The sequence below is a fragment of the Myotis myotis genome, unplaced genomic scaffold (assembly GCF_014108235.1).
Source record: "Myotis myotis isolate mMyoMyo1 unplaced genomic scaffold, mMyoMyo1.p scaffold_m19_p_21, whole genome shotgun sequence".
Lineage (NCBI taxonomy): Eukaryota > Metazoa > Chordata > Mammalia > Chiroptera > Vespertilionidae > Myotis > Myotis myotis.
The window spans coordinates 13452555-13476932 of record NW_023416326.1 but is presented as its reverse complement, the minus strand read 5'-3'; the positions used below and the strand labels follow the sequence as shown (position 1 = coordinate 13476932).

At 43.2% G+C, this 24378-nt stretch overlaps 1 protein-coding gene across 3 annotated transcripts in view; it reads right to left on the bottom strand.

Annotated features, from left to right (window-relative positions):
- EFCAB2 (EF-hand calcium binding domain 2) overlaps nt 1–24378 on the bottom strand; it is a 68104-nt gene that overhangs the window by 16340 nt on the left and 27386 nt on the right. For all 3 annotated transcript variants that reach the window (XM_036355036.1, XM_036355038.1, XM_036355037.1), the window contains exon 2: nt 21764–21848. In XM_036355036.1, the coding sequence (XP_036210929.1) occupies nt 21764–21848 (85 nt within the window). The remainder of the gene's footprint in view (nt 1–21763; nt 21849–24378) is intronic.

Below are 24378 nucleotides of genomic sequence, written 5' to 3'. Positions count from 1 at the left end.
CAGAAACAAAGTCCCTGGCAGGTGAGAAAAGCAGGTTATTAGCTTTCTGGCTTAGGAGCAGACATCTCCCCTAGACTTCTAGAAAGAACAGTCTTCACATCTCACTCATATCCCTTATACCATAATCATGATCTGTCTGGAGGTGAGAAAAAATACCTCCAGGCTGTCGGGTTAGTATTAATAGAATACAGTGATAGCAAGTTTTTATAAGTCTTCCAGGCTCTGTTTTAAAGTGCTTTAACTATTCATATCCACTTAATCCTCACATTAGCTCTGTGTGGTAGGTACTATTATTTTACAGATGAGGAAAAGTTAGGTAATTACCCCAAGATGTTTGTAAAAAGAGGAAAGGATTCAAACACAGGCAAGTGGAATCCGTATTTTTAACCATCGCACACTGCTGACTTGCATAAATCTCAGCTGAGAATTTAATTAGACTTAAAGGAGAACTTCTTGACTGTAACAGGTGCTTCTAAAGAGAGATCTGGAAATTCCACCCGACAGGCGCCTGGAAGAGAGATCCAGGGTCACAAAGTGATGGTCCGGGGACAGACCTGGCCCTCAGAGAAGGTTTTATTTGCATAGTGTTGGTGTGTTTATACAGTGCATACATACATGTCATGAGAACTGTCGTATACCTTCTCATTCACACACTTATGTTACAGACCTGGTCCCTGTTTATCACCCTTGGAAAACATCAATTTTGTTCTGTCAAAGAATTTATCTGCAAGAAGCAGAGGAATGAGCAAATGACTCTTAAAGTCCTCCCCAATGCTCTGATTCTAAGATTATCTTTAAAAATACACACAAAATCTGTAGCTTATGTAAGAGAATGCTCTTGTTCTCAGAAAATATACACTGGCCCAGCTGATATGGTTCAGTGGTTGAAGCATCAATCTATGAACCCAGAGGTCATTGGTTCGATTCCCGGTCAGGGCACATGCCCAGGTTGCAGGCTCAATCCCCGGTAGGGGGCATGCTGGAGGTAATCGATGATGTTTCTATCTCTCTATCCCTCTCCCTTCCTCTCTCTCTAAAAAGCAATAAAAACATTTTTTAAAAGAAAATATATACTGGAGTATTTCTGGAAAAAGGTCACAATGTCTGCAACTTAAATAGTCCAGCAAAATTAAAATAATCATTAAATAATAAAATGCATAAGTGTGTACATACAGGGTGTCCCAAAACATGTGCACACACTTTAACAGCTGATAGCTCAATTTTGAAAATAAAATGTATTTTTAAAAACACTGCCTTTATAATTATTCAACATGTGTGTAAATATTTTTTAGGACACCCTGTATATGGAGAGAGACAGAGAGTGAGTCCATGCAAGCAACAGCTCATTTGGCAAAATGTTGAGAACTGGGGAATCTAGGTGAAAGTGCATAGCAGTTCGGTGCACCATTCCTTCTATTTGTTTAGCAGTTTGAAATTTTTTTATGAAAAAGTGTGTATTTTAAATATACACATAAGCACATTTCAGTCTCAGCAATCAAACCAAAGTAATAAGGAATAATAACAGAAATCCTGCCTTTTATAAACTACTTATAAAACAACTGGCTTTTTTTGTGTTATGCTATTTTTATCACTTTGGCTTGAAATGTTGATTATCAAGGATGTCTTAACCTTCAGTTTCACAGTGAAATACATGAGTTGCAACCTGTTCACACAGCACTGTAGAACTGAAATTGAAAACTTGGCAACACTGAGCAGATCTAAAATACCGTGCAGTATGAGCTGGGATGAGGCTGCTATGGGTCTACTGTTCCTTGCAGCAAATTCTTTCTTAAGAAGTATGTGGAGAGATGGCGGAACAATGAGGAAGGCAGCGCTGTGAGCTGCTCCTGCTGCCACAGGATGAGAGCCGGGCTGCATAGTTGACGTGTACTGAGCACTGGGCTCAGGCTCTCAAAAGATGAGCAGTTCCCAGCAAAACGATCAGAGTGACCTCTGGCCCAAGAAGGCCAGCTGATGGCACTGCCCAGTAAAGGCCAGGTAGAGGGTGACTAAGAACATAAACCTAGGGCAGAGGTAGAGGAAGGGCGGCGATGTTTAAATACTAACAGCCATTCTTCTCAAATGTGTTCCTTCCTCAAAAGGCAATGGAATGAGGTGCATTTCTTCAGGAGGCCTCCCCAGGTCCTGCACAGAGTCCCTGGGAGGACAGGAAAGGGAAGTTAAAGCAGGAACACAGGTGACTCAGAGCTCTCCTGCTCTCTGTTCTGAAACACGCCCAGAGGACAGAATACAGTGACAGGGTGAGCTCCTTTCACTCTGGAATTTTGTGTCAAGACCTGGGAATGCAGCAGAGGGGTCGGTGGGCCCTGAAGAACTCCAGATGGCCTCTGGAAGGAGCTGGGAACCTGCCATTCTGGGAGAACCATACAGCCAACTTAGGTGTAGTAAGGCTCCCAAAGGTCAGCTAAGGAAAAAGGAGCAGGGCAAGAAAAAAAAGAGGCCAGAAAAAGACCAAGCCATTAATTCTAGGTATGAACTACAAACTAACTCCAAAAGCCTTTATGGTTATATATTAAGAATTTGTTTCTGTACTTGGAGTATACAGACAGTACTAAACATGGAGACAAAGTCATTTCACAACAAATGAGTCACAATAAGGTTGCCCAAGAGTGACATCACCATTTGATTTATGTAGAGATTTGGGCCATTTAAAATGTTTGAGGGGGGTGGGAGGGGCAGGTTGATTCTTGGCAAGCCAGCCTGCAGTGGGTGTGATATCACGTTTCTGACACAAGGTGGAGCCAGTGCCATTGAGCTAGGTTGTGAGACTTCAGTTTAAGGGCAATCTAAGGTCAAAAACATCAGAAAGTGAAGACCTGATTCAAGACAGCTGATGCAATGCTAAGGGAGAAAAGAACAGGCAAAATATTTTACCCTCTATGGAATAACTGACATTGGGCTAAGTATAAGAGACTATTAAAAGCAATTCAAAAATTCCTAAGAAGGAACAAAAGAGGTGAAATTATTCTTATTCACTTAATAAATATTTATTGCGCACCACCATGTGCCTAGAACCACCTTATAGTAGAGCAAACAACACAGAGAAAGCCTTGCCCTCAAGGAAGGCGTTTTTCACAAATTAATCCTACTTTGACAAAGCCATGGAATGAAGTTGAAATAATGGCTAAATCTCCTTATTTGCAGAACTGCTAAAAAAAAAAAAAAAAAAAAAAAAAAAAAAAAAAAAAGCCTCTTTTTCCAAATATCCCTCTAAGGAAGTGAGTCATTTTTCTGCTACTGAAATATGCTTTCAGAAAACTCTCTGGTTCTAACTTGTTACATGATTATTTCTTACCCTGTCCTATGTGCAAGAGTTTGCAGCCCCCAAATGAAGAACCCTGACCTATGGCTCAGGCACTGCCTTAGGCACTGAGGTTACTGTCGAGCATTAGACAAGGTCCCTGCTCTAACCATGGAATGCACAATCCAGTGGGAGAAAGCACATACACTCAAGAAGTACACATATGATCTAATTTAATGAGAAAGCACGACCACCATCGTCATGATCATAACTATTAGTTTGTTAGGGCTGCCATAATAAACACCAGACTGGGCAGCTTAAACAACAGAATGTATTTCCTCCCAGGCTGGAGGCTGAACTCCAGGATCATGGTGTTGGCGGGCTGGCTTTTCTGAGACCTCTCTCTCTCCTTGGCTTGCAGACGGCCATCTTCTCATAGTGTCCTCACTTGGTCTTCCCTCCCTGCACATGCATCCCTCGTGTCTCTGCCAAATTCCCTCTTTTAAAAAAACATATATTTTTTTTTAAAAAATTGGTTTCAGAGAGGAAGGGAGAGGGAGAGAGAGATATAAACATCAATGATGAGAGAGAATCATTGACCGGCTGCCTCCCACACACCCCACACTGGAGATCGAGCCTGCAACCTGGGTGTGTGCCCTGACCTAAAATTGAACCATGAACTCTTGGTTCATAGGCCAACTCTCAACCACTGAGCCACGCCGGCTGGGCCAAATTTCCTCTTTTTATAAGGAAAGCAGTCAGATTCGATTAGAGCTCATTTTGACTTAAGCACATCTTTAAAGACCTTATCTCCAAATAAGGTTATATTCTGAGGTACTGGGCATTAGAGACATGACTTTCAGGGGTCAAAACTCAGCCCATAACAATAATAATAGTTATTATACTCCTGCCACCACCACTCTCTTTGGGCCACCATTCTCTCTCGCCAGGACCAGCGCAATAGCCTCCATTTAGTCAATCTGTTTCTCTTACCAACCACCTCGATCCATTTCCTCACAGCAACCAGAATAATCATTTCAAAATAAAGATCTCATCATGTAATTCCACTGCGTAAAACCCTCCAACGGCTTCCCACTGCACTGATACCCTAACCTCCTGGGCATGGCCTATACGGCGACATCATGCTGCCGCTGCCAGGTTCTACCCCATTGCACACCACTCTCGCTACATCACAGGACTGCGTGTCTGGTTTTCTGTAACACACTAACCCCCGCCCCTTCACGGGACCTTTGTACTGGCTGTCCCCAGTCCTTTACATGGCTGACTCCTTCTAACTTAAAGATCTCAACTCAACACTGAGCTCCAGAGACACTTTCCCTGACCACAATGTCTGCACTGTCTCATCCCACCTAACACCCCTAGTTCTCTAATACATCACTGTTTTATTTTCTTATAGCACATTTTATTACATCATCCTGGTTTTTCACTTTACAGCACTATTACTACCTGAAATTGCATTTATTTATCTATTTACTTTTATACTGTCTCTTTCCTCTTAAGTGTAAACTCCATGAGGACAGAGGCCTTTCACTGCTATATTCCAACACCCAGAAGGAGATTACACACTGGAGGAATCAATACATACTTGTTAAATAGTAAATTAATTTGTAGAACTTCATAGTTTGAAAAATGCCTTTCAATTAAAAAATACTTTCATATACATTCACTCATTTCACTCTCATATCAGCCCATATTAGAATCCCCATCCAATATAATAAAAGGCTAATATGCAAATTGTCCCCTCGACCCAGAGTTCAACTGGGAGTTTGACCAGGGGGTGGGGCCAGCCAGCCAACCACCTGCGGCTCCTCCACCCCCAGCCGGCCCCACCCCCACTCAGCCCGATGGGGCGGGCCGGACCCCACCCATGCACGAATTAGTGCACCGGGCCTCTCGTCTTAAAGTAAGGAAACTAGGACTTGCAGAAGTTACCTGACTCAACCTCTAAGAACGTAACTAGTATGGAGCAAAACAGGAAGTTGTCCCCAGCCTCTGACTCTGGAGATTCTGGCGCTCAGCAGCCTTTGCAATAATATCTTCTTAGAACAAATCACGGTGGTTCGAATGATTTGAGGTGAAAAGTAGTGGCAGAGAAAAAGACTCAGAGCAAACCGGCACCAGCATGCCTTTTGCATATTTCTCATAGATGCTTTGGTTATAGCAAGGGTTTAATAAATGTTTACTAAAACACTCAGCCAGTATGGCTCAGGGGTTGAGCATCAACCTATGAATCAGGATTCCCAGTCAAGGCACATGTCCAGGGTTGCATGCTTGATCCCCAGTTGGGGGCGTGCAGGAGGCAGTCAATCAATGATTCTCTCTCATCATTGATGTTTCTCTCTCTCCCTTCCTCTCTAAAATCAATAAAAATATACTTTTTAAAAATGTTTACTGTTAGGTCTGATCAAATCATTAAATCGATACCCCTGCCCTGGAACTGACCTTTAGACCACGTCACCGCCCACACTCCCTTTCGCTCAGACCACATTCCATTGCTCAGATCTTTATCTTTCCCCTCCTGACTTTCCCAGGATCCCGACCCAGAGAGTTCTCGGCCGAAAAAGCCCACCTAGCCCTAACTGGTTTGGCTCAGTGGATAGAGCATCGGCCTGCAGACTGAAAGGTCCCATTTTCTATTCCAGTCAAGGGCATGTACCTTGGTTGCAGGCACATCCCCAGCAGAAGGTGGGCAGGAGGCAGCTGGTTGATGTTTCTCTCTCATCGATGTTTCTAACTCTCTATCCCTCTCCCTTCCTCTCTGTAAAAAGTCAATAAAATATACTAAAAAAAGAAAGAAAGAAAAAGCCCACCTAGAGTCCCTGGAAACCTCTGCCTCCCCACACTTGGGTGCTGGCGCCATTTGGGGGCTCAGCCCATCTGGTCTCCAGATGACCTAATTAATTTAGAATCCCTTACCACTCTTGGCCTCATGCAGTCCTCCTTCGGCAACCCTAACATTTACTAAATCAACTGACTGAAACATTTGTCATTGTTGTGAAAGGTCTAAATAATTCCAAATTCAGCACTGCCAAACGGCTGCTTGCCGCCCAGACAAAGAGCGCACTGTCCTGGAGTTTCCTTCTGTACACAACGCTGAGACACCGTTTGGCAATCACTATGTAATCGTTGTTAGAAGTAAATCAACCAATGGATGCTAAAATCAATGGGCAAATTTTGAAGAGAAATAGGATATTTGCATAATCTTGAAGTAACTCCCCCAAGACATTTACTAATTACAGAGGGAAAAAATAATAAGTGTATATAGTGGGGAACAGGCAGACACTACCTTAACCAAGGGAGCAAGATTAACATCATCAGGAATTAAATACTAGTATAGCACCATCAAGTATGCTCTGACGTCATGCTCTGAGAAGAATATGAAATTACTTCTATGATATTCTTGCCAAAAATGCATTACCTTAATCTAAGCATGAGAGGACATCTGACAAACCTAACATGAGGGACATTCCACAAAAATCACTGAGCAAGGACGTTTCAACAATATCAAGGTCACTGAAGAACTGTCTGAGATTGGAGGACTAAAGAGACAAGACAATGAGATGCAACATAGGGTTCTGGGTTGGATCCTGGAAGAGAGAAGGGAAATTAGTGGAAAAGCTGGTCAAAGTCCAGTACGATCTTTAGATATTAGCACTGTGGGATATGACCATTAGGGGGAGCTGAGCGAAGGATACACAGGAACACTGTATTATTTCTTGGATTTCTATAACTCTAAAATTAATTTCAAAATAAAATGTTTTTTAAGTAATGAATAAATTAAATTTTACAAAAATGGCATACTAAATTTCTTTTTTCTCTATGGTCAAAGAATGGAGATTTATGGCTAATCATAATTTCAGAGAATTACCACTTTTACATATGAGGGATATCAGTGTTTTGCAAATAACATTTATCTCTTGATTTTTCTAAATTTTCTTAGCTTTAAAAACATCTTATGTGGTTGAATGCATTAATCTTTTTTTCTTTTTCAATTATAGTTGACATTCAACATTATATTAGTTTCAGGTGTACAGAATAGTGATTAGACACTTATAGAACTTATGAAGTGACCCCCTGTTAAGTATGACACCATACGTAATTATTACAATACTAGAGGCCCAGTGCACAAAAATTTGTGCACTGGGGGGTGGGGGGTGTCTCTCAGCCCCACCTGTGCCCTCTCACAGCCTGGGATCCCTCGGGAGATAACCACCTGCTGGCTTAGGCCCGCTCCCCGGGTGGCAGATGGCAGGCCCGATCCCACGGTGCCTGCCCCGCCTCCCCGGGTCACAGATGGCAGGCCCGGATCCCATGCTGGGTCGCAGATGGCAGGCCCGGATGGTGGCGTGGTGGGCGGCCGATCACGCTGCCCTGCCCTGCCGCCCTGGGTCACACACAGGAGGCCCGGATGGTGGCGGACGGGTGGCGGATTGTGCTGTCCCGCCCCCCTGCAGTATGCAAATTTAACGGCCATCTTTGTTGGGTTAATTTGCATACTCTTCTGATTGGCTGATGGGCATAGCAAAGGTACAGTCAATTAGCATCTTTGTCTTTTATTAGTGTTGATTATTAACTATATATTCCCTATGCTATACTTTAAATCCCTGTGACTATTTTGTAACTGCCAATTTGTACTTCTTAACCCCATCACCTTTTCATCCAGCCTCCCATCCCTCTTCCCACCTGGCAACCATCAGTTTATTTTCTGCATCAATGAGTTTGCTTCTGTTTTCCCTGTTCATTTATTTTGTCCATTAAATTACACATATAAGTAAAATCATATGGTATTTGCCTTTCTCTGACTGACTTATTTCATTTAGTATAATACCCTCTGGGCTCCTTAGGGCAGCAAACAAGATCCATCACTAAATGACCCCTAACCCACCTTAATTGATTCATTTCCTAAAAACTCCACACAACTAATTATATACACTCTGGTAATATTCTTGACACTATATGTAAATAGAAGACAATGCTATACACATTTCAGAACCCAAAAGTAAAGCCATCTTGTCTTTATTAAGTTTATATCTGAGAGAGACAAGAAATATACATTTTTTAGTTAAAAACATCAATATTCTTAGAGTTAGGTGAGCGAAGGAAAGATGGCCTAAATAAGCTCTCAGTAGTAGGTTGGAAATTGTTTTGTAAATGCATCAGTAGTTTTCAGAAAAAAGTAGAGACTTGAGTGGCACTTCTCAGTAATTAAAAAAAAAAAAAAAAAGGAAATAGAAGGTGGCTATGGGTTAGTAGCTGCCATGCCTTTAAATTAACCAAAAGCCTACTTGAACTACAGCACTTATAGCTGGCTTCTGGCCTGGTTTCACTGCTGCATTCTACATGGGCACCTCTGAACACTTGTTTCTGAGTCCTTCCAAGACAGAAATAACGAATTCCCATGCTCCTTGGGACCCTGCTAATGGAGCCAAATCCTGCCCTCCCGTGCCACTCCAAGAGCACCATCCCATCCTGTCTTGCTCGCCTCCCCAGCGGAGAACAGACGTGGCTATCTTGCCTTACTATCTCTGCAGATGGAACGGATGAGGTGCTGTCACCCCCTGTATCTAGAATTCACAGAGCACTGAAGCCACTGCTACAACTGACTGTGAAAATGGGGTTACCTGCTCTGTGTGCAAGGTGGAACCACTCGTTACTATCCCCGACGGCCCTTTCTCACTCCCCACCAAGTAAATCGGGAGCAACTTCAAACAACTCCTGGACTGTGTTATGTGACTACAAATGTATCTGCTGTCCACAGTTTCTGATTTGTGGAGGAAGTTTTATAAAGGGAGATACTCTTCATGTCATGCTTGACAGGAGTAGCAAGACCATGATGGCTCTTCTTCTATACCCCCTCAGCCCCCTCTGAACAGGCCACCCTACCAACCAACTTTTGCCTAGGACATAACCCACCAAGATGTGTAGGGGCCCCTAACCTTCCTGGGTTCTTCTGGAGAAAATTCAATACTGCCTCTCTGTGAGGATAATGGTCAGTGCTCTAACAAACTCCTCCACCCAGTGGCTTAACACTACTGTCAACGTAAGAAACATCCAAACCTGTAAGAAATTTTTTGAGTTTGAGTCAAACTGATGACAATTGCCAGGAAGCAAAACCTCAATGGATTGAGAAAATGCTCTGGAAAATGGCAGTTTTACCACTTATTTTATACATCAGAATCAAAAGGGGAACCCCTAAGGGGGGGGGGGGGACATAAATCCATAGGTGATAGATTAGGGAGGCAGGAGAAAACAAAGGGTGGAGGGGAATGATCTGGGATTGGATAAAAAGTAAAAGAAATAAACACATACTTTTATTACATAGGCAGGTATAGGATAATTAACAATCCTATATAATAAAAAACTAATATGCAAATCGACTGAATGGTGGAAAGACCAGTCACTGTGACGCACACTGACCACCAGGGGGCAGACACTCAATGCAGGAGCTGCCACTTGGTGGTCAGTGCACTCCCACAGGGGGAGTGCTGCTCAGCCAAAAGCCAGACTCACAGCTGGCGAGCGCAGTGGCAGTGGTGGGAGCCTCTCCAGCCTCTGCTGCAGGCAGGTGGTAAGGAGCAAGGGGTCCCGAACTGTGAGAGGGCACAGGCTGGGCTGAGGGACCCCCTTCCCTGAGTGCACAAATTTTGTGCACTGGGCCTCTAGTTAACATATAATAACAATGGGGGGGGGTGTTTTCTGCTCTGGAGCAGTGATTGTGTCCTGAGGGGTTTGGAAAAAGAAATTACCCTGATATTAGTATGTTATTTTAGATGCAAAAAGACAATACACAGGCTCTGTTAAGTAAAGACTGACCTTTGCCAAAGAAGATACCAGCCTAGGACATGACCACCCGCGTTTAATTAATAAGTGTTCATTTCAGACCGTCCTATGTGGTCACTGTCCGTCTCTGAGTTTGTAAGGCCACGATGCAGGCTTCCCCTGAGCTTGTCAGGTTCAGTGGGGGCCCCTTTTTCATTCACACTACAGTCATGGAGGTGGCATATCGGAATAATTACTCCTTGTGTCACACTTCCAAATATACCCTTTAATACACTTGCATTACCTGAGGAAACTTAAAGATTATTTGGCCTCAAAGAACACGACCAACAGAAAAAGAAGAGGGAGCCAGATTTCCAACTATGCCTGTGGTCCTCTGAGCACACGGCAATGCTTTGGTTTGTATCCCCTCTACCTTTCAAAGCTAAGGAAGACACTGCCACAAACTGTTCTCTGTTCTGCATTTGCATTAAGTCTCCCACACTTCATAGGGCTGACATTTTTCAAGTGAATCCAATATTTTATTTCTACATTAAGGAGAACAGTTGGAGGAGTATGAACCTGGAAGCCACAGAGGGTACACACCCAGAGGCCACAGGAATTATATGCCCAGAAGCCCCAGGAAGTACACTCCCTGAGACCACCAATCTCAGCCTCTGGCTCTGAATTTTTTCTCCCATAACTTGTTTCTTCTTCCTTCCTTCCCTTTCTCTTTCTTTCTTTCTTATTTGATCCCTACCCTTCTATCCACTTATCCTAGCACACATAGATAAAAAGAGGTCTAGAGTGATAGCTCTCTAACGTTAACAACTGTTATTTCAGGAGACAGAATTTAAGATGGTTTTTTACAAATTTAAGTGATTCTTTTGCCCCCTCGGTTGGTTGAGCATCATCCCGTGCACCAAAAAGCTGCCAGTTCAATTCCTGGTCAGGGCACATACCCAGGTTGCAGGTTCAATCCCTGGTCTGGGAGTGTGCAGGGAGTCAACTGATCAATGTTTCTTTCTCACACTGTTTCTCTCCCCCCTCTCTCTTCCTCTCTCTAAAATCAATAAAAATATTTTTTAAAAAACTTTAAGTGATTCTTTTAATCACAGTTCATCAAAAATCTAATATTAGCAAGCCAATTTTTTACAAAGCATCTGGAAAGTGAGACAGTGAAAAGACAAGATGTAAACCACTCTTCAAAAAATATTTCTATGTGTAATTGTGAAATATTTCAGAAAAAGTATAGAAAAATGTAACTGATATACCCAATACCAAGATTTAATAGATATTAACAGTTTGCCAAATTTTGCTTCAGCTTCTTTTTCCTTAACAATAAAACTGCAGAAACAGCTAAAGTCCCACTCTCCGTCCCTCCTCCCCATCTGCAGATGCAACCACAATTCTGAAGAGAATGTTGACCACAACCATGAATGTCTTTGGATTCATAAACAATAGACACTATTATTTTGTGTGTTTAAAATTCACATATGTTTTCTTCCTTTTGTAATTTTTTAACTCAACATTTTTTGAAATTTATCCAAGTTACACACATCCCCATAGTTTGTCATTCCTATCATTCAAATGTGTGAACTATCATTGCATGAATAAACCCCAGTTGTGGGGAGCCGATATAGGGTTAAGCCTCAGACTGAACTGTTGGCAAAGTCACAAACAAGTCCCAGCTTAGAGAGCACAGTCCTCTTAGCATAATTAGACTTGACCTTATAATGCTCCCCAGATCTTATCTGGGAAGCTAAAGGGCTGAGGGAAGTGCACGAAGTGGCCAAAACAAGTGAAACTCACAAGAACTGTGTAACTATGGTAACCACTACCTTGTTTACCTCTGACTATAAAATAAAGGCTCAGCTTGCCTCGGGACTGTGGCCTCAGCCAGGCACAGGAAGATCCACGGAGACTAAGGAGAGCTAGAGAGCTATGAACGCTGTCTCCATCTAAATCATTCTTCGCCGACTCCGTCCACACCTTTGGGAGCCCCTGGCCTGCTGGGCCTGGACCCCGGCACCCCAATATTTCCAAATTATCTCTTGTCTCTTCTCTTTCATTTGTGTGCGGCTCCTCTTCCAGATCCTGAACCCTGAACCACGCGGGATGTGGAGGGAAACATTTACAACACCCAGTTTTATTTTTTTTATTTATTTATCTACTAGAGGCCCGGTGCACAAAATTTGTGCACGGGGAGGGTGTGTGTCGCTCAGCCCAACCTGCACCCTCTCCAATCTGGGACCCCTCGAGAGATGTCAATGGCCCATCGGGATCGGGCCTAAATGGGCAGTCGGTCATCCCTCTCACAATCCAGGACTGCTGGCTCCCAAATGCTTGCCTGCCTGCCTGCCTGCCTGCCTGATTGCCCCTAACCGCTTCTGCCTGCCAGCCTTATCATCCCCTAAGTACTCTCCTGCCAGCCTAATCGATGCCTAACTGCTCCCCTGCTGGCCCGATTGACCCCAACTGCCCTCCCCTGCTGGCCTGGTCACCCCCAACTGCCCTCCCCTGCTGACCATCTTGTGGTGGTCATCTTTGACCACATGGGGGTGGCAATCTTGTGTGTTGGAGTGATGGTCAATTTGCATATTACCTCTTTATTATATAGGATTGATTTATTTATTTGTTTTTTTTTTTAATATATTTTTATTGATTTTAGAGAGAAAGGGAGAGATAGAAACATCAATGATGAGAAACATTGATTGGCTGCCTCCTGCATGCCCCCCACTGGGGATCAAGCTCAAAACCTGGGCATGTGCCCTTGACCGAAATCAAACCTGGAACTCTTCAGTCCATAGGCTGGACACTCTATCCACTGAGCCAAACTGGCCAGGGCTATTTATTTATTGTTAATCTTCACCCAAGATTATTTTTTCCTTTGACTTTTTTATTTTTTATATATATTTTTATTTATTCAGAGAGGAAGGGAGAGATAGAAACATCAATGATGAGGGAGAATCATTGATCGGCTGCTCCTACAAGCCCCACACTGGGGATGGAGCCTGCAACCCAGGCATGTGCCCTTGACTGAAACCGAACCTGGGACCATTCAGTCCACAGGCCAACGCTCTATCCACTAGGGCTAAGATCTTTAATGTATAAAGAGATTGAAAAAATGGGGAAAAAATGGGGAAAGGTCATGAACTGCCAGTTCAAACAGAAAGGAAATACAAATCATATTTAGATATATGAAAAGATGTCCACAATTACAGAAATGAAAATTAACACCAAGCTTCTATTTCTCACATATCAGATTGGTAAAAAAAAAAAAAAAAAAAAAAAAAAAAAAAAAAAAAAAATTGAAGTGTGACATTTTAACTTTATTTAAGCAGGAGTGGGGAAACGGGCACGCTCAAATAATTAAATGAGAGAATATATTGTCAAGATAGCAATACCTACCAAAAATCCTCATGCAGTTTGACATATTTCCAAGAATTTATTCTAGAGAAAAATTCTCACTTTTGCAAAATAACATGCATTCTGTGACGTTCTCTGCAACATGAACTATTATAATAAAAGTCTTGAAACAACCTAAATAGCCACTGATGGGAGATTAATTCAATATATTAAGGTTCATTCATACAAATAAATGAGGAAGCTCTTTATCTATATAATAAAAGCATAATATGCTAATTAGACCAGACATCCTTCTGGAAGTCCTTCCTTCCAGACAAAGCTGCAGCAGGTGGGGGGCGTGGTAGACGCGGCAGAGGCCCCCAGCCACAGCGGCAGCAGGTGGGGGCTGGGGCCAAGGCCCTTGCACAAATTTCATGCATCAGGCCTCTAGTGTATTAATAAAGAATAATCACAGCCCTGGCCAGTGTGGCTCAGTTGGTTGGGCACCGTCTTGTGTACCAAAGGGTTGCCAGCTCAATCCCCAATAGGGGGTGGGGTGTGTGGGAGGCAGCCAATCGATGTTTTGTTCTCACTTCCATATTTCTCTCTCTCCCCCTCTCCTTTCCTCTCTCTCTAAAAAAATCAATAAAAAAATTTTTTTAAAGATCACAGATATATTGACCAGTGAAATAACCACAGATATACTGACCAGTGAAAAATGCAAAAGGTTTACATAGTCTCTCACTTATATTAAAAATATACATATATCATATAACTCAACATAAAAAACAAACAGCAATCCAATTAAAAATGGGCAAAGGACTTGAATAGACATTTCTGCAGCAAAGATGTAAAAATGGCCAATAAGTACATGAAAATATGCTGAACATCAAGAGTCATTAGGGAGAGGAGAACCAAGATGGCGGCATAGGTTAACGCCGGAGTTTGCTGCCTTGAACAACTACTTCAAAAGTGAAACTAAAAGACGGAACGGACATCACCCAGAACCACAGGAACGCTGGCTGAGTGGAAGTCCTACAACTAGGAGGAAAGAGAAACGCATACAGACACTCAGAGGAGGCGCAGTGCTGAAGTCAAATTCTGAGGTGCGGAGTGCGTGGAGCGGGCTGGCGGCGGAGGGCGCAGTTGGCGCTTTCAATCGGGAGGGAGTCACAGACTCTGAGCTCCAGATCCGGGCGAGTCTTTGGGGACCCAGACTCAAACGGGAGAAGCGGGACTGTCTGGCTTCGGTCAGAGCGAGTGCAGCTTTCTCTCCGAGCTTTGCAGCGGGTGCTGGGACTCAGAGAGGCAGAGCCCCTGGGGACAGGACTGAGAGCCACCATAACTGCTCTCTCCGGCCCACCCTGTTGATCCTGTGCGACCCGCCCCACCCAAGCCCTTCACAGAGGCATTTGCCCGATAGCCTCAGGCAAAGGCCAGATTAGCACCTCCCTAGAGGACAGAAGTTCTCTCACTGCAGACACAGCTGATTCTCATAGCCACTTGGCCTGGAGGTCAAACCCTCCCTGGTATTAGCTACAACAATCAAGGTTTAACTATAAGACTGCGCACAAAGACCACTAGGGGGTGCACCAAGGAAGCATAACAAAATGCGGAGACAAAGAAACAGGACAAAATTGTCAATGGAAGATATAGAGTTCAAAACCACACTTTTAAGGTCTCTCAAAAACTGTTTAGAAGCCGCCAATAAACTTAATGAGATCTACAAGAAAACTAATGAGACCCTCGATGTTATATTGGGGAACCAACTAGAAATTAAGCATACACGGACTGAAATAACGAATATTATACAGACTCCCGACAGCAGACCAGAGGAGCGCAAGAATCAAGTCAATGATTTGAAATGCGAGGAAGCAAAAAACACCCAACCAGAAAAGCAAAATGAAAAAAGAACCCAAAAATGCGAGGATAGTGTAAGGAGCCTCTGGGACAGCTTCAAGCGTACCAACATCAGAATTATAGGGGTGCCAGAAGATGAGAGAGAGCAAGATATTGAAAACCTATTTGAAGAAATAATGACAGAAAACTTCCCCCACCTGGTGAAAGAAATGGACTTACAGGTCCAAGAAGCGCGGAGAACCCCAAACAAAAGGAATCCAAAGAGGGCCACACCAAGACACATCATAATTAAAATGCCAAGAGCAAAAGATAAAGAGAGAATCTTAAAAACAGCAAGAGAAAGACAGTCAGTTACCTACAAGGGAATACCCATACGACTGTCAGCTGATTTCTCAACAGAAACTTTGCAGGCCAGAAGGGAGTGGCAAGAAATATTCAAAGTGATGAATACCAAGAACCTGCAACCAAGATTACTTTATCCAGCAAAGCTATCATTCAGAATTGAAGGTCAGATAAAGAGCTTCACAGATAAGGAAAAGCTAAAGGAGTTCATCACCACCAAACCAGGATTATATGAAATGCTGAAAGGTATCCTTTAAGAAGAGGAAGAGGAAGAAAAAGGTAAAGATACAAATTATGAACAACAAATATGCATCTATCAACAAGTGAATCTAAGAATCAAGTGAATAAATAATCTGATGAACAGAATGAACTGGTGATTATAATAGAATCAGGGACATAGAAAGGGAATGGACTGACTATTCTTGGAGGGGGAAGGGGTGTGGGAGATGCGGGAAGAGACTGGACAAAAATCATGCACCTATGGATGAGGACAGTAGGTGGGGAGTGAGGGCGGAGGGTGGGGCGGGAACTGGGAGGAGGGGAGTTATGGGGGGGGGAAAAAGAGGAACAAATGCAATAATCTGAACAATAAAGATTTAATTAAAAAAAAATTTAAAAAAAGGAAAAAAAAAAGAGTCATTAGGGAAATAAAAATCAAAACCACAAGATTACCACTTCATACCCATTAGACTGGTTATTTGAAAAAAAACAAAATTTAGAAACTAACAAGTTATGGAGGGGATGTGGAGAAACTGGAAAGAAGCATCTTGTGTTGTGCTGGTGGGAATGTAAAATGGTGTAGCTCCCGGGAAACAATACAGTGTGGTGTTAAAAAATTAAACAGAACTATCATGACCCAGATATTCCACTTCTGGGCTTATACCCAAAAGAACTGAAAGCGGGGATTTCAACAGATATTTGTACACTGATGTTCATAGCACATTATTCAAATAGCCAAAAGTTAAGAATAATTTCAGTGTCCATGAACAGATGGATAAACAATATATGTGTATGGTACATACACACATATACAGCCTTATAAGTAAGGAAATTCTGATACATGCTACTATGTGGATGAACCTTGAGAACATTATGCTAAGTGAAATAAGCCAAACACAAAAGAACAAATATTGTATGATTCCACTTATACGAGGAACCTAGAATAGTCAAACTCATTGAAATAGGAAGTACAATGGTGGTTTCCAGGAATTAGGGAGAAGGGAAATGGAGAGTTATTGTTTAAAGCAGTGGTGGCCAACCGGTGGTCCGCAGACCACTGGTGGTCTGTGAGGTCTGAAAGGTTGGCAACTGCTGGTTTAAGGAAACCTTTGTAGTAGCAGTCACCAAATGGTGGTTCCCCAAACACTGGTGGTCCATGAGGTCTGAAAGGTTTGCGACCACTGGTTTAAAGGGTACAGAGCTTCAGTTTAGAAAGATGAAAAACTCTGGAGATAGATGGCAGTAATATGAATGTCCTTAATGCCAGGGAACTGTATCCTTAAAATGGTTAAAATGTTAAATTTATAGAAAGATAAATACCATATGATTTCATTTATATATGGAATCTAAAAAACAAACTAAAGCAAACACAAAAGAAACAAACTCATAGACACAGAGTTTGGGGAGGTGGGCAAAAAAGAGGAAGGGATTAAGAAGTACAAATCACCAGTTATAAAAATAGTCACATGGATGAAAAGTACAGCATAGGGAATATAGTCAATAATCCTATATAATAAAAGGGTAATATGCAAATTGACCCTAACAGCAGAACGACCAGGAACAACCGTTCGCTATGATGCGCACTGAGCACCAGGGGGAAGACGCTCAATGCAGGAGCTGCCCGCTAGTGGTCAGTGCACTCCCACAGGGGGAGCTCCGCTCAGCCACAAGCCGGGCTGATGGCTGCGAGCACAGTGACAGGAGCCTCTCCCGCCTCCTCAGCACCACTATGGATGTCTGACTGCAGTTTAGCCCCGCTCGCCGGGCCTAAGCCACAGTCGGACATCCCCCGAGGGCTCACGGGCTGCCAGAGGGATGTCTGACTGCCAACTTAGGGCCTAAGCCAGCAGGTGGACATCCCCCAAGGGGTTCCAGACTGCGAGAGGGCACAGGGCAGGCTGAGGGACCCCCCAAGTGCACGAATTTTTGTGCTCCAGGCCTCTAGTATTGTAACAACTAATAATGGTGTCAGATGAGTACTAGACTTATGCGGGCAATAACTTCGTAAGTTATATAAATGTCTAATCACTATGTTGTACACCTAAAACCAACAATACAGCTGTCAGCTGTTAACTGAAATTTTTTAATGATTTAAAGAAATAAACTGCATAACCAGTGTGTATAGTTTTCCAAACTGAATCAGACATTAAACTTTTAAATAGGTTTTAAAATGTTAAATTTTATGTTATATATATTTATAATAAAAATACATACATACACACACACATTTGTATTTGCATGGACAATCTCTAGAAGAATCAGAGAAACTTATAACAAATCTTGCCTTTAGAAAGGTGAAATGGATAGCCAGGAGTTAGAGGTGAAGAGACTGACCTGTCACTATATATTTTTGATACCTTTTGAATTTTATCCCACATAAATATACTGTCTATTCAAAACCTTAATTTTCAATCAATATTATTGATTTAAATCTGAACACAGAACAGGAAAATGTATGTAAGTCAAAATATATTATGTCCTATGTTTTGTATGAGGCAAAATAAAACTGCTCCTAATGATTTTGAAAATATACCTCAACTTTCAAAACTATTTAACAAGGAAAATGAACTGTTTCAGAACTTAAAATATCAAAACAGAAATAAGTAAAAAGGTCTTATGAGAATTTTGTATGTACAATATAACATTGTTAACCCAGATTAAATAGAGGAAAAATAAATCTAAATTATTTACCACAAGAATATAAAGTGGAATTAAATAATAATACCTAATATTGTTCTAAGCATTAACTCCCAAGCAAATCTGTCACCAACTAAAAATGTTCTAAGAGTTTTAAAAATGCCCATTGACAGCCCTAGTCCGTTTGGCTCAGTGGATAGAGCATCAGCCTGTGGACTGAAGGGCCCTGGGTTCAATTCCAGTGAAAGGCACATTCCTGGGTTGTGGGCTTGATTCCCAGTAGGGGGAGTGCAGGAGGTAGCCAATTAATGATTATCTCTCATCACTGACATTTCTATCTCTCTCTCCCTTCCTCTCTGAAATCAATAATAATATCTACACTAATAAAAGAGAAACATGGTAATTGGTGTACGACCGCTACCCTTCCCATTGGCTAATCAGGGCAATATGCAAATTAACTGTCAGCCAAGATGGCGGCCGGCAGCCAGGCAGCTTGAAACTAACATGAGGCTTGCTTGCTTCAGTGACGGAGGACTCCAACGTTCCCCGCCGGCCGCTGCAGGCCTCTGAGCCTGCAGTTTCAAACATTGTAACAAATATAGCTAAACAAAACCCCAGAAACCAGCTTTCACCCGGCTGGGATCTCAGAGCTGGAGTTGATACAGAGTTTCGAGAACCGAAACAAACCAGATACCTGCTTTCAGGAGCGGAGGCCTAAGAGCTGGAGCCTCAGAGCTAAAGCTGGCCCAGAATAAAAAAAAAAAAAAAAAAGGAGCAGCTGGGAGCTTCAGTCCCAGCCTGAAAACAGCCCTCAGCCCCTCACCCAGACTGGCCAGGCACCCCAGTGGGGACCCCCACCCTGATCCAGGACACCCTTCAGGGCAAACCAGCTGGCCCCCACCCGTGCACCAGGCCTCTATTCTATATAGTAAAAGGGTAATATGCCTCCCAGCACTGGGATCAGCGGAGCTGAGAGGCCTCCCGGCACCGGGATCAGTGTGACAGGGGGCAGCGCCCAAACCCCCTGATCGCCCTGTGGCTCTGTGTGTGACAGGGGGTGGGGCCACAACCTTCCTATCGGCCCTGCTCTGTTCATGACAGGTGAAGGCGCCCCAACCCCCTGATCGGCCCTGCTCTGTGCCTGATAGGGGGGAGCTCCCCAACCTCCTGATCGCCCTGCAGCTCTGTGTGTGACAGGGTGCGGCGCCCCAACCCCCCCACCCCATGGGCCCTGCTCTGTGTGTGATGGGGTAGAGCCATAACCTCCCCATCGGCCCTGCCCTGAGTGTGACAGTGGCGGCGCCCCAACCCCCTGATCGGCCCTGCTCTGTGGGTGATAGAGGGCGGTGCCCCAACCCCCTGATCCACCCTGTTCTGTGTGTGACAGGGGGCGGTGTGCCAACTCCCCTATAGGCCCTACTCTGTGAGTGACAGGGGGGAGCTCCCCAACCCCCTGATGGGCCCTGCTCTGTGCGTGACAGGGGGTGGCGCCACAACCTCCCATCGACCCTGCCTTGAGTGTGACAGGGGGCAGCGCCCCAACCCCCTGATTGGCCCTGCTCTGTGCGTAACAGGGGGTGGTACCACAACCTCCCCATCGACCCAGCCTTGAGTGTGACAGGGGGCGGTGCCCCAACTCCCCAATCGGCCCTACTCTGAGCCCAACTAGGGGCTGTACCTAGGGATTGGGCCTGCCCTCTGCCACCCGGGAGCAGGCCTAAGCCAGCAGGTCGTTATCTCCCAAGGGGTCCCAGACTGCGAGAGGGCACAGGCCGGGATGAGGGACACCCCCCCCCCCGAGTGCACAAATTTTTGTGCACCGGGCCTCTAGTATTTTAAATAAATAAATAAATAAAATAATAAAATGCCCATTGACAATAGCAGTTCTCAAATTTTTGGATCTCAGTTCCCCTTTACACTTTTAAAAATGACTGAGATCCTCAAAGAGTTTGTTAATATGAGTTATATTTATCTATAAGTACCACATTAGAGATCAAACATCAAATTTTAAAAATATTATTACTTTATTTAGAAAGAACAATTTAAAAACCCATTCTGCGTTTACATTAATAACATAATTTTCATGAAAATAAACTACGTTTTCCAAACCAAAAAATAACTTTAATTAGAAGAATGGCTGTTTTACATGTTTGCAAGTCTCTTTCATGTCTGGCTTAATAGAAGACACCTGAATTCTACTATCTGGTTCTGCATTCAATATGTTGCAATATCACATAACATGTAGCTTTTAAAAAACTCCATACACACTTGTGAAAAAAAAATGAGATTGAAAGTAGCAAATACTGTCTTTGATTTATTATGAAAATAGTTTAGACTTCACAGACCCCTGAAAGGGTCTGTGGGACACACAGGGGTCTCCTAACCCTGCTGTGTCAAATACTCCTATGAGGGGAATATGGAAACTGAGGCCCAGAGGGCATCAGTAAGTCACTCACAGTCACAAAGCCAGGCCTGGAACTCAGGAAGTCTGATTCCAGACCTCAGAATTGCCCCTGGGAGCTGGTGGAAAGCAGCAAGGCATCTCATGTTGCACACAGTGATGGAAAACCCACTCGCTGTGGCAGACACAATACCTGGGCTCCCCTCTACCCACTGTGGCTGATGGTGGTGCCCACAGCCAATAAGGAGGGAATATGCTAATTGCTGCCCCATCCTCAAAGATCGCCCAGGCGGGCCCAGCTGCTCCGTGTGCCTGCCTCCAGAGACCCCCAGTCCCCTCAGCCTCCCAGCCACCCAGGGCCAGCCTGAGACACAGGCAAGCCTTGAATGGCAGCTGCCCAGCCACCCAGGGCTGCCAAGGCTTGCGCTGCCAGCTGTGGCAGCAGCAGAGGTATGATGGGGCATCGCCTTCCCCTGATCCCCGGGTCGCCTCCCGCCCCTGAGGGCTCCCAGACTGTGAGAGGGAGCAGGCCAGGCTGAGGGACCCCCCTCCAGGGCATGAATTTTCATAAACTGGGACTCTAGTTTTAAAATAAATCTATTCATTCACTCAACAAATATTTACTGAATGCCAACTTTGTGTCTAGCACTACTGCTACAGTAGATTTTCTCTAACTCACAGAATTAGTTTGGAACAGGCAATGTAGATATATTCTTTTCACCAGACTATAAAGAATAAGAAATAGTATGGATCTGAAGCAGTAGTTAGCAAAAAGACCTTTTACAGGGCACGGCAACACAAATACTTAAAATAGCATGATAAATCCAAGGAATGTTTAAAAAAGAAAAAAGAGCCCTCTTCTATTTTATGAATTATATCAGTAATTTAGAATAAGAACAAAAAAAATATTTCCAAACCTCACATCCACTGTATTATTCAGCTCATGGTCAAACACTTCAAACGCCTCTCTGACTTTTCTTTGCAAGTCTGCTACTGCTAACTCTGTAAAAGACAAAGTAAATAAAAATTATTTTACTTTAATTTTGAATTCAACAGAAAAATTTCAATAAACTACAAATTCTCAATAAGAAAGAATATGCAGAACTCTTTCCTAATCGTCTTCATGTGTCATTTAGCGTGTTTAACTTCCTTGGGCGATCTCAAAGAAGGGAACAAAATTTTTTTAGACCTTTATAGTACCAAAGGTGCACTAATCTTAAATGCACAGCTTCATGAGTTTTTACATAAGTATTTAGTCATGGAGCCACCACCCAGATGAAGATATAGAACATTTCCCACACACCCTATCCTCTATCTCAAGCGTAGCCTGAGAGGCCAAGGAATCAGTGCCACCAATATTGATTGGGGTGCACTAGTTGCCCACCTGCTTTGCTTTTCCTACACTTGAGGGCTGAAATTGGGGGATGGGAAGCATACAAAAGCAACAACTGGTTTTGAGACAATTAAAAAGTAATTTATTTAAAACTATTTATGAAGTACCTACTATGTACTAGACCAGGCGTGGGCAAACTTTTTGACTCGAGGGCCACAATGGGTTCTTAAACTGGACCGGAGGGCCGGAACAAAAGCATGGATGGAGTGTTTGTGTGAACTAATATAAATTCAAAGTAAACATTATTACATAAAAGGGTACGGTCTTTTTTTTTTTTTTTTTTAGTTTTATTCATTTCAAACGGGCCGGATCCGGCCCGCGGGCCGTAGTTTGCCCACGGCTGTACTAGACACTATTCTAGGTGCTCAGGTTATAGGAAGGAACAAAAAATCTCTGCCTCCATGAGACTTTTTTAATCCTCACCCGAGGATATTTTTCCATTGATGTTAGAATGGGAGAGAGGAATATCGATGTGAGAGAAACACACATTGATTGGTTGCCTTCCCTGTGCACCCCAACCAGGGCCCAGGCCGGGAAATCTGCAACCAAGGTATGTGCCCTTGACCAGAATAGAACCCAGAACCCTTTGGTCCCAGGCTGACGCTCTATCCACTGAGCCAAACTGGCTAGGGCTCCCTGGGATTTTTTTATTTTTTACACATATTTGGTAAAAGATTTGGAGTAAGACAAATGGTGGTGGAAAAAACAAAGCAGGGAAGGGATGTGAAGAGTGCTAGGAGTGTCGGTGGAGGAAAAGGGTGGTATGATGGCTTGGGGAGGCCTACTGGGTGGTAAGTTGACATCAAGGCAAACCAAAGGAGGGGAAAGAGCCCTATAAATAACTGCAGGAATAATTTTTAGGCAGAGAGAACAGAAAAGCAGAATGACAAGAAATAAGGTCAGAAAGATGAGTTTTGGGGTGGAAGACAGATTCTATACAGGGGCTACATTAAGGATTGTGTCTTCCACTTTCAATGAGATGAGAAATCACTGCAGGTTTCTCGGCGGTGATGTGACATGGCCTGGCTTATATTCACTTTGGCTATTGTGTTAAGAATATGCCAGAGCCCGGGCTGGTGTGACTCCGTTGGTTGAGCACTGTCTCGTGCACTGAAAGACTGCCAGTTCAATTCCCAGTTGGGGGACATGCCTGGCTGTGGGCTCCATCCCTGGTAGGCGGTATGTGGGAGGCAGTAAATCAATGTTTCTCTCTCTCCCTTTCCCTTCCTCTCTCTCTAAAAATCAGTACATATACTGGAAAGGAACAAGGGTGGAGTCAGAGAGACCAGAGAGGAGGCTATTGCAGTATTCCAGGTCAGAGACTGATGGTGACTTGTACCAGAATGGTAGCAGTGAAGGTGGTGAGAAATGGTAGGGTTTCAGGTATATACTTTAAAGGATAGAGCCACAAGATTTGCTGATAGGTTTGATGTAAGGTGCAGAGAGAAAGAAAGGGGTTGAGGTTGACACCAAGGTGTTTGAAATAATATTTTAAATGCAATCAAGTCTCAAGATTTGTTTTTCAAATGGTAAGTACAATAGGACACCCAAAAGGAAAAGATTTTTAAAAGTATGAGTTTAGATAATTATTTTAATTATAAATACCATCAAATTATAGAAAATGGGGAAAATGTCAATTAACTCATATTCCCTTTACCCTACATAAGCACCATAATTTTCCTGTATTTTCCTCTAATCTTTCTTCATATACACCTGTTACATATAGCACTTAGTAACCACATTCATTCATTCAACAAAAACTTACTGAATGAACACTATATCAGCTTCTGGTCAGGTGCTATGTCTACATTTACAATCAGAGAGGTAAGCATCTCATTTTTAGAAAAAAAAAAAAATCAAAGTTCAGAGAGGTTCATACACTGGCCCAAGATTGCAGAATTACTAAGTGGCAGAGTGGGACTGAATCCAGATTTTTCTCACTTGAGGGATCCTGCTCTCTCTCATTCCCTATCCCACCTAACTAGTTTAAAAACCTTAATTCCTAATTATTTCACTCAACTGTTATGTTTTTTCCAGGCTGCAACATAATCTCCATAATCTTCCATTTTTAATAGTACCAAAGGAATATCCTACAATTATTGATATTAATTTTTCTTACATGGCAGTGAACAATTTTTG